The sequence below is a fragment of the Tiliqua scincoides genome, chromosome 5, assembly GCF_035046505.1.
Source record: "Tiliqua scincoides isolate rTilSci1 chromosome 5, rTilSci1.hap2, whole genome shotgun sequence".
In the NCBI taxonomy this organism is placed as follows: Eukaryota; Metazoa; Chordata; class Lepidosauria; order Squamata; family Scincidae; genus Tiliqua; species Tiliqua scincoides.
In genome coordinates this window covers 92,258,226-92,269,200 of record NC_089825.1, presented here as the reverse complement: position 1 = coordinate 92,269,200, position 10,975 = coordinate 92,258,226, and the positions used below count along the sequence as shown (strand labels likewise).

The 10,975-nt window shown below is 46.5% G+C and overlaps 2 protein-coding genes across 2 annotated transcripts; both read left to right on the top strand.

Annotated features, from left to right (window-relative positions):
- Positions 1–1,982: 1,982 nt before the first annotated feature.
- LOC136651911 (neurotrophin-4-like) lies at positions 1,983–2,600 on the top strand. The gene has a single exon (XM_066628658.1). It carries the CDS (start codon positions 1,983–1,985, stop codon positions 2,598–2,600), a length of 618 nt encoding a protein of 205 aa, XP_066484755.1.
- A 7,841-nt stretch (positions 2,601–10,441) lies between these two features.
- LOC136652342 (brain-derived neurotrophic factor-like) lies at positions 10,442–10,975 on the top strand. The gene has a single exon (XM_066629278.1). It carries the CDS (start codon positions 10,442–10,444, stop codon positions 10,973–10,975), a length of 534 nt encoding a protein of 177 aa, XP_066485375.1.

Sequence of the window (10,975 nt, the reverse complement as noted above, 5' to 3'; positions counted from 1 at the left end):
ATCGTACCACAGGCAGAAAGCAAGAATGATGAGTGCCTGCACAGCAGATACCTCAGGCAGTTGAGCTCTGCTGCAGTCTTCATGTCAAGTGTATAGCACTCATACATAACAGCAAACTGTCAAATACATTGGAGAAAATGCTTACCCATTTTACATATGGCCAACATAAAGGCCGAGACTAGTGTCAAGGACAATCGGTGACTCTATGGCAGAAAACTAACAAAAATGCACACAGCAGATACTCAGGAAAGGTGAACGAAACGACAGAATACAAGTTAAGTCACTCATATTCAGCATCAGGTTTCTAGGCATGCTGGGACCAAGCTCTGAACTAGGCCCCCCCATGGACACCCTCACCCACCATTTCATAGTGCATTGGATGTTGCCACTGGTCCTGAGAGTAGAGGGGCTGGGCTGGCCAGATGGGCCCTACAGTGGGCATGGGTCCTTGGTTAGTGCCTCACCTGGCTGATTCCTGAGGCCTCTTGCCCATAGGTAGTATATGGTTGAGGAATGAAACATGCAGAAAGCACTCTCAAAAATTTTACAGATAAGAAACACACAGGCTAAGACGGGTCCCATCCTTTCATTCCATGGCAGAGAACTCAAAACAAGCACAGATGAGATATCAGAAAGAGCAGATAATTTATGAAAGTAAGTTGAAACATAGACTACGGTCAAGTCACACATAGAACACAGAAACAAAAAAGAGGGGCAAAACCAAAAGGACAAAAGCTATTGTTTGTTTCTGGCTATTATGGCCAGAATGCTTCTGTTATTTGGCACGCTTTAGCCTAGTGGCCAAATAAAGCCATAAAACCCCACATATACCTATCAACTGTGTCAGATCCTTGTTCCGCATTGCCTGCTTGCTCCAGGCCACTGCTTTGAGGTATGCTTGGAGCTGCCCAAAGGCAAAGTCATTAGATACTAGCCTGGAGAGCAAACAAGCGGTCAAAGTCCTAAGTGTCATAGTATCCATCCAGGTACTATGACTTGTTTTAACCTCTTGGTTGCTGTACCGACTAGTAGCCATTGTCTCTTGCTACCAGGGACAGATTTCCTGACCTAAGCTGGGTCGTGGCAGACCTTCGCTGCAGTACTTATACTGTAAATTGGAAAGACTACTGTGCAAGCTGGTCATATTTATTGAAAATATTTCTCCATCCTACTTTTTGTTGTTGTTGTTGCTAAAAGGTTGTTTTTTCAAAATGCAGATAATACTGAGAATTTTAGTTTTCAAGAGAGTGGAATAGCCAGAGCTGCTTTCTTCTGTGTCAGAAAAGATCCCACAGTGCAACTGGGTAACTCAGGGCCCAATCCTATCCAACATTCCAGTGCTGTTGCAACTGTGAAAATGAAACGTGTGCTGCATCCTGCAGTGGGGAGGAAGTCATGGAAACTTCCTCAAGGTGAGGGAACATTTGCCTCCTTACCTCGGGGCTGCATTGGTGCTGGGAAGTTGGATAGGATTGGGCCCTCAGTTAGCACTGCCCGTCCAGATAGCTAGTTAACAACTCCTTGTGATCCTTCCCCAGCCTAGTTCCCTGAGATAACTAGAGGTGGACATGCCCCTATTCAGCTTCCTTTGCCCCATTGTGGACCTCACATTGACAGCCAGGGGTTGTGTCAGAGATTGGTCAGGTTGGGCACTGGCTGAAGGTCCATGCCAGTGCCAGCACCCAGCTGATCAGGCTGACCCCTGTCCCCCACAGTATTGGGGCAATGGTATAATACTATCAGGGGGCACATGGGGGTGCCAGGGGAGTCCCAGAGCAGAGATTTTCCCCAGGACCTCTAGCGCCCTGGTGTTGGCACTACTGACAACCTTGGTCATAGGCTGAACCAGAGGGATAGATGGGGGAAAATGTGAACATGGGAATAGGGTCAATAGGGCTCTCAGTAGCATTTTGCTGGGATGTTGCATTTTTTTTAAGACTTGTTACTTTCTTCCCGCACAGGTCCCCGCCGTGCAGAGAGTGATGCTCATTTTGTTCCATACCATGCTCAGCCCATTGCTCTGTGTTATCCGTGCCGCCCCTCTTCCCAACACCAGTGATTCCCGTAACACCTCCGCTGATGTTCCCTGGGCTGGGTCTCCCTTTGGGGACTGGGACCTCTTCTCGCCACGCGTCACTCTTTCCAGCCGTGAACCTGTGGGGCCTCCTTTACTTTTCCTCATTGAGGATTCCAGTGCCCAGCCGGGGCAGGCTGCCAACAGGACACTGAAATCCAAGCGGTCACTGGACGGATCCATACGACGGGGAGAGATGTCTGTGTGTGACAGTGTGAATGTCTGGGTGACGGACAAGCGCACTGCTGTGGACATCCGAGGCAAAACTGTGACGGTGCTGTCTGAGGTCCAGACCCTCACTGGCCCACTTAAGCAGTATTTCTTTGAGACCAAGTGTAATCTGGCTGGGGGTACAGTGGGGGGCTGCCGGGGTGTGGACCGACGCCATTGGATCTCTGAATGCAAGGCAAAACAGTCGTATGTGAGGGCGCTCACTGTGGATTCTGACAAGATCGTGGCATGGCGCTGGATCCGGATTGACACCTCTTGCGTCTGCACCCTCCTCACACGCACTGGCCGGACGTAGGGAGGAAAGGGGAGAAATCGACGTTGTCTTTCTTCCTGTTCAAGGCAGGGCTGCCTCCCATGCACTGCAATACAGGACATCATCAGATATGGATTGGGGCTGTCCCAAAATCCAACATGGTCGCTCACAGGCCAAGGGGGCATGTGTAGAGTTCCCACCAATCAAGAAGAAGGGCGGGTGGTCACTGCTGATCGACAGGCAAGGGGCAGTCATGTCTGCCAGTGCAGGAGTTGTAAACAAGCCAGGGTTCAACACCAACACAGAGTACATAGTTATGACTGCAGGATGTGGCCATTTGCTGACCGCGAGTGATACTGCTGCCGCCACACATTCACAGGACTGGGAAAGTGAACTTTAGGAATTGCTGGGAGGTGACCTGGCAGTCTCTGTGTACTGGGAGAAGCAACCTCCTTTTTAGGTAGGGGATGGTCATAAAAGGATCTTAATGGGTCACTAGTGGTCGAAAGGGTATGTATAGGGTTTCTACATGGGACCAGGGCACCAGGGTGTCTTAAGGCTCTTGCTTTAGAGCAGTGTTTCCCAAACTGTGGGTCAGGACCCACCAGTGGGTCGTATGTTGATGTTTGGTGGGTTGCGAAATGTTTTTGAAACATTTAAAAAAAACACACACACATTTGCAAGCACCCTTGCCTAGTATGTAGAAGAAAATTGTTAGCTGGTATGAGGTAATCGCCATACCCCCAAATTAAAATGTCACATTTTCCAAATTTCTCTAGTCATTGGTGTGCCATAGATAACATATGACTCCAGTTTCAGCCTTTTGTCTGACCTGGAAGTCCCTAACTGCCTATCTTGCTCTCCTGTTTAACCTTCTGGGTACCCTGGTATGACTGGAAGGGTTTGGGGAAACAGTCCTTGAACTCAATTTCTAGGGAGAGTCTAGGAAAATGACTACAAATACATATTATATGTAAGGTATCTAGCAGACTCGGAAGCACAGGATCTGATTATCATTATAATTTATTTGTTATTATTATTATTAATACACAAAATATTTCTTTATATATCTCTTTTTTTTGTCTAGTAGGTCACAGTAGATTATCATTTTTTAAAAATGGGTCCTGGTGCTAAAAAGTTTGAGAAGCACTGCTATAGAGTCAGTTGGGTTTGGCTTTGACTTGCAAATGGTCCCTTTGAAGACCTCTCACACACTGTAGACCCCAGTGCTCTCTGTGTTCAGGCACTCTACTGCAGCAGAGGTCATCTCTACCCTCAGGGAACGCCTTTCCTTTTCAATGTATCTGCCAAGGATTCCCCACATGTGATATAAAGTTCTAGGGTACACTCCATACATGTGGGGTCACTAACCACACTTGCTCAGTCTCACCCATTGTCCTACACAAAGTGAGAGTCCCGTCCCCCCCATAACATTCCAACAAAGGAAGGGGACGCTCAGTCAGTAAGGGAAATTTGTCCACCATTTTTAAGGATAGTCTCCTTAAGAAACCCCTGATAAGCTTCTGAGGAAGTTCAGGACCAGAGTTCAAAAACCACTGTATTAGGTGTAAGTTTACACTTGGAATTTCCCCTTCCTTTCTTCCATATTTTCCCCTCACTCCCCATATTTATTACCTCCCTTCCCACCAGCTACAGTTCTGTGACTGACCCTATCCTGCCATTTTAATTATTAACTTATTTGTGTGCATTATTACTCTTTGTGGGGAGTAATGTCTAGGAAAATATGCGTGGGGGGAGGGGGTGGGTCGGCTGGATTAAAAACCAAAAGAACATGTCTGCTACTTGTTCTCCAATGTTCTGAATGGGTTACATTCTCAGGAGGTGGAAAGGCAAGGGCCTTGAAAATGAGAAGCTGATTTGCAACCAGTCCCTCCAGCTTTCCTAATGCCTCTCAGGCCTCTGCAGAAACTGCATTTTACACACATACCCCCTTCCCCAGCTACTCTGTGCAAAATCCACAACTCTTGTTGGAAACTCCAGAAGGGAGTGTGACACTGAGCACCACCTGATGACTGTAAATGGACTTGCAATGCTGTATGATCTGAGTAGGCTTGGAATGAAGGAGGGGGGCTGCTCTGAACAATCGTTTCTATAGGGCAAGAAAAGAGGTATCGTCTCCAAAATAGTGGGACATTGCTGTGCAAAAGCTGATTTCCTTGTGCTGTTTCTTGAGAGATCTACAACCACTCCAAGGGCATGGTCCTTCATAAATCGATATAATTATACACACATCTGTTTCCCTGGTGATTTTTTATTCTGGGTACTTAGGGAGGGGGAAAAACCTTTCAAAACTGATCCAATCATGTGGTGTGTGCGGGTGATGAATTATCTCTGGAGACACAGGAATACAACAACAACAACAGTATTTATATACTGCTTTTCAACAAAAAGTTCACAAAGCGGTTTACAGAGAAAATCAAATATCTAATGGCTCCCTGTCCCAAAAGGGCTCACAATTTAAAAAGATGCAACACCAGCAGACAGCCACTAGAAAAGACACTGCTGGGGTGAGGTGGGCCAGTTACTCTCCACCTGCTAAATAAAAGAGGAGCACCCACTTGAAAAAGTGCCTCTTAACCAGTTAGCAGGGGTTAACCAGTTAGCAGGAATACTATCTTTTTCTAACATTGCGCTTTGAGAGTGGATCTGGAGACATTCTTTACGATGCTAAAAAAACAAATGGCTGAAGGCATGGGGGAGGGGGGATAGGCATGATGTGGCAGGATGCAAAGTGTTATATTCATCTCCAGTGAATCCATGTATTGTAGCTATGCTGGGGGTTTCTTTTGGCTTTTCTCAGGCACAGTTTGATGCATTGGGGGAAACTGGTTTTACAAGTTTCACCATAAGCCCATGGTGAAACAGAGAAATGGATGGGTGTAGAACAGGCAATGATAAATCTACAATTCCAGCCATGGAAGGACAAGTCCAATAACTGGATGAACAAAGGATGAATTGAACACAACCCACTGTGGCTTGAGAAGACAACGTACAGAACCGGTCCGGTGAACAACTTGTGCCAGTCTTATCTTGAAGGGAGATAAGGCAGATGGTGTCAGAGGGCTACTGTTTGCCCTAATGCCGGTAGCCTTTGGGGTCCCAGAGGAGTCCATCCTGTCCCCTATGCAGTTTAACATCTACACAAAGCTATTGGGAGAGGTCACTTGGAAATCTGGGCTGAGTTGTCACCAACATGCAGATGACATTCAGCTCCAGCTCACTATGGAGCCCATGAACTCAAGAGACTGTTCTGTAATGAGGTTTGGAGGTAGTGATGGGCAGGACCTGGGCTAATGCATTGAAACATAATCCAGAGAAGATGGAGCAGATGGTGGTCAACGGGAGAGTTGACCTTGGATTGGGATGTCAGCTGTTCTTGTTGGGATTTCACTCCCCTCTTAAAGAGTAGGTACTCAACTTGGTGTGCTCCTTTTCCTAGAGGGGCAAGATGTGGCCATGGCCAGGATTCCTTTTGCACAGCTGCATCTTGTGTACTAGCTAAGGCCCTTCTTGGAGAAAGCAAAATCTGAGCAGAGTTATCCAGGCCTTGATCACCTCTTGGTTGAATGATTGCAGTGTACTTTATGCAAGGCTGCCACTGAAGTGGATTCGGAAACTGGTGGAAAATGCCATGACCAGGGTGTTGCAGGGGAAGCCTATTACTCCTATCTTGTGGGGGTTACACTGGCTTGCCACTGGTTTCTGGGTTCAATTCAAGATTCTGGTGCTTACCATTAACCTCTGTTTTATTTGGCCCCTCTGAAGAACTGTCTGCTGCCAGGTGAAACTGCCCACCTACTAAGATATTCCAAAGAGGTCTTGCTGCATGTGCCATCAACCAAGTGAGGCCAGGTTGATATATATGCAGGACAGGGCCTTTTCTGTTGTGGCCCCCAGATTTAGAACTCCCTGCTGTGGGAGATGCAGGATGCCTCCTGCTTTTTAGAAGTTACTTGAAACATATTTATTTCACCAGGCATTTGGGCTTTGAGTGGGAGGTGAACCAGAGCTGGAATTCTAGTCTCTGTCACAATATTTTCATTTCTGATGTTTCTGATTGTGCTTTTAGTTCTTTGGTTAGCTGCTTTGAGGCCATGAAAGATGAAAGGAAGGGTATCGATGCAAATAAGGATATAGGTGCAACATGAAAAGAAGGATATAGATACTAAATAAAAGTTAGCCAAACCACAGACCACTATCACCCCATAGGATGTGGCTCTAGGGGCGAGACTAGAGTCCTAGACTCTAGGGATGTGGCTCTAGGATGTGACTCTAGGGATGTGGCTCTAGGGGCGAGACTAGAGAAGGGGGGTCATCATGAGCTCCTGCCCTTTAAAATTTCCCACTGCACCTCTGGTCAGCACCACTGCCCACCAACCAAACACAGCAGCAGTACTGAATGTTGTCATTGCCCACCATGGTGTGGACGGGGGCCATGTTGCACCCAGATACATGACAGACAGGTGCCATGACAGATAATTTTCTGAAACAATTAAATGTGAGGAGAGATGCTGGAGCGATCAGACACAGTCACTGATCCACTGAGAACCAGCCTGCAGTCACGTAATGTTCCTATCCATTGTACTAGAAACGGGCTCAGTTCTTCCTGACAGATTGAATCCAGGATGCTCACAGGCAGTGGCGTTGCTATTGGAGGGTGTGTGGGGGATGCACAGGGTAATGCGTATGGGGGGGGTGACACTACTACTGGCCAATTTTTTTTTTTTAAATCTTGGTATTTTCAAATAATACCATCATGTTATTCATTGTTTGATGCATAATTTCATGCAGAATGCAGTGAAACAAACTGTGTTGAAATATCTCTATTCGATCAAAAGTTCTAGCAAAAAAAGCAGCAGTGACAGGGTGATGGTGTATCACCATGCCCACGTCCTGGGGCAGTGAACATAAGAACAGCCCCACTGGATCAGGCCATAGGCCCATCTAGTCCAGCTTCCTGTATCTCACAGCGGCCCACCAAATGCCCCAGGGAGCACACCAGATAACAAGAGACCTCATCCTGGTGCCCTCCCTTGCATCTGGCCTTCTGACATAGCCCATTTCTAAAATCAGGAGGTTGCGCATACACATCATGGCTTGTACCCCGTAATGAATTTTTCCTCCAGAAACTTGTCCAATCCCCTTTTAAAGGCATCCAGGCCAGATGCCATCACCACATCCTGTGGCAAGGAGTTCCACAGACCAACCACACGCTGAGTAAAGAAATATTTTCTCTTGATGCCCTGCCCACTGAATGGGAGGAGGTCCATCATGGGGGTGACGTGCTGGCCTCCTGCTCAGGGTAACGCACACCGTAGTGATGCCACTGCTCAGAGGTTACTGCCTTTCTATTGCCAAATAATAAATGTGTCTTTTTAGCTGCCATGGAGTCAGTGAAATGCAATATTATGGCCAGGCTGCTTGCTTGCCTCTGCTGCATCACCACCAAACCCCTTGTCAAACCATGCCAAAATCTTGCTTTGTACTCCTTCCAGTTTACTCCAGGCCTTTTCTTTGAGGTGAACTGTCAGACAGCCAAAGGTAAATTCAGCAGTGACAACAAACAGGGGGTCAAAGTCTGCAGTGTCATAATTTCTGGGGTTCATTGACACTTGGGCTTTGCTGTATAAGTAACAACTGCCAAACCAAATGCACCAACAGGACCTTGGACATCATCTGAGCGTAAATAGGGAGAGATGGACAGTGAGAGAAAAGAAGCCTGAGAAAAGAAAGAGAAGAGAAGATCCAGTAGATCGAGGTAAACACATATGGGGGTTGTTAAAAGGAAAATGGAGTCCCATGTTGCAGGTTGGGGTTGAATGTTAACAAGGGGTCTGGAAAGGTTAAAGATGACTGTTAACAGCAAGTGAGAGTGCACAGTCTGGATTATACAGTCAGTTCTCTTTATATACAAATTCACTATCTGTGAATTTGCTTATCTGCAAGGGGCAGAATTGCCACCTATCTCATTATCTGTAACTCTGTTCTTATTATCCACAAATACTGTGCTAATGCACTTGTGGCGGGGGGGGGCTTGGCGTGGATGAGGAAAACACTCCTTTTTTTAAGACAGTTGTCTGGATTGGGTCAATTTTCTGCATCAAATGGGTATTGGTGTTGACTCATGGAAAATAGTCAGACACATTTGTATCAACTTCCAGACTTGCCTCACTATCTTGGGCACCATTTTGGGGACCCCAGCTGAACTTTCACAACTCTGGCGATGAGAGGCCAATGAGAGGTCTCTGGAAGGCTACCTGAGGGCTGTTCTGGAGCTGGGGCAAGCCTAGGGAAGGAGGAAAGGAGCCAAGAGGTGGTGGAGGAGGATGGGTGAAGCAACCCCCTCCCCACTGCTGAACTCTGAGTCCTCAATGCTGGGCTAGCAACCTTCAATGAGTTTAGGGATCACCAGAACAGAGAAAATTGCCATTGCCAGAACTTTCAACACATCAAGGGTTAAATAGCATGAAGGAGGAAGTATCAGATGTTGTAGATGTTGGTATGTTCTCACTATCACCCAGCCCCATAGACCAAGTTAAGATTCAAATTCATAAAGTTGGTGAAATGCTGAAGGGGATCCCCTGGAACCACATGCCATTTCTCCCATAAGCTCAGTGATTCAGTATTCGCTAATTTGGTATCCTATAGGTTTTCCAGGAACCTAACCCTGGCAGATAACAAGAACTGACTGAATACCGTGGTTTTCCAAACGCAGAGTTTCTAGTCAATCTAGTATCTCCCACACAATTGGGATCCCTGAGAACGTTGGCTTTCATTTTGTACTAAAGTTTCTAGCCCTCATGATGGAAACAAAACTTTATAGGCTGCATCTGCAAAGCCTCCAACATTCTGCAGAGCAAAGCTCCTGTACCCCCTACAGCTCCTTTTCTCTCCTTCATGGTTTTCACCCATGTTCCTCTTTCCAATGAACCTGACCTCCCCTTACAGAATTTGTTTTAAACTTAAAAGAACGAAAAAAGAAAGAAAATGGAACACGTTTATTAAAAACAGATTTGCATTAGAAATTGTTTGATGAAAATTCAATTGGTTCTTTTTGATACAAAGAATAATGAGATTTTCAGTAATAAAGAGCCTTTTGAATTCAATAAATCTTGTGTAGCATAAACTTTCATAGTCTGCTTTCTGCATCTGATGGTGGAATGAAGTCCATGAAAATTTATGCCCCAAGATTAGTCTTTACGGTGCTACAAGATCTTCATATTTGTTACAATGGCTAACTTTGCTACTACTCCTCAGGCAGTTGTTACTGTGAGAATCTCTCCTTTATATCATCACAACAACTCTGTGCAACAGGTTAGGCTGAGATATAGCGACTGGCCCAAAGTCAACCAGGAAGCTTTGTGGTTCAGTGGGGATCTTCCAAGTCTAACACCAGAACTACTGCATCATCCTGGCTCTAAACTAACATTTTAGTTTCTAAGAGACTGAGATAGTCAGAGGTGCTTTACAAAGAGTCAGACCCAAAAGAAATTCCTGTATGATTCACTATGGTCTAATCCTGGCTGCTGGCAGCTCCCCACAAATGGTGGGGGGAGGTTCCTCAAATGGTGATCAATGACTCCTATGCAAGGTTTGATCACCTGGACCACTGAGCAGGTATGGTGTGGTCACTGAAGCCTAACACCTCCCCCATTTCCTAGAATCTGAGGCACTGAGGCTGGTTGCTCCCAGGTGGGCCTTGAACTGGCAACCTTGCTGGATTTGTAAGGCTGAAGGTACAGGGACAGAGCGGGATGGAGAAGAAATATAACACTAGGAACAGAGAAGGTGATATGACTGACACAACATTTTCCAAAACTAATTTATTTTTCCCCATATAGGTTGCCACCATGCAAAGGGTAATGCTTATTCTGGTCTATGCCGTGGCCACGCCATTGCTCTGCATCATTCATGCTGCCCCACTTCCCAACACCACTGCCCCCCTCAACACCTCTGAGGTCATCTGCATTGAGACTTTGCATGGGGAATGGGAGCAAACCTCTCCATATGTCACCTTCTCTAGAGAGGAGCCTACCACTCAGCCCTCAGTAGTCAGCGCCCAGTCACAATATGCAACATGTGACAGTGACACTCTCTGGGTGACAGATAAGCGTTCAGCAATCGACATACGAGGCCGCCAAGTGACGGTTCTTTCTGAGGTCCAGACGCATGGAGGCACGTTCAGGCAGTACTTCTATGAGACCAGGTGCCGGCCAGCTAGTCATAAGGCACGTGGTTGCCGAGGTGTGGACCGACGCTACTGGGACTCCAAATGCGAAACAAAGCAGACATATGTGAAGGCACTCACTGTGGACTCTGATGTGGTGGGCTGGCATTTTATTCGGATTGACGCCTCGTGTGTCTGTACCCTCATCAGACGCACAGATCCAATATAG

Coding starts and splice junctions, on each gene's coding strand:
- LOC136652342 (XM_066629278.1), top strand. CDS start 10,442: ATGCTTATTCTGGTCTATGCCGTGGCCACGCCATTGCTCTGCATCATT.
- LOC136651911 (XM_066628658.1), top strand. CDS start 1,983: ATGCTCATTTTGTTCCATACCATGCTCAGCCCATTGCTCTGTGTTATC.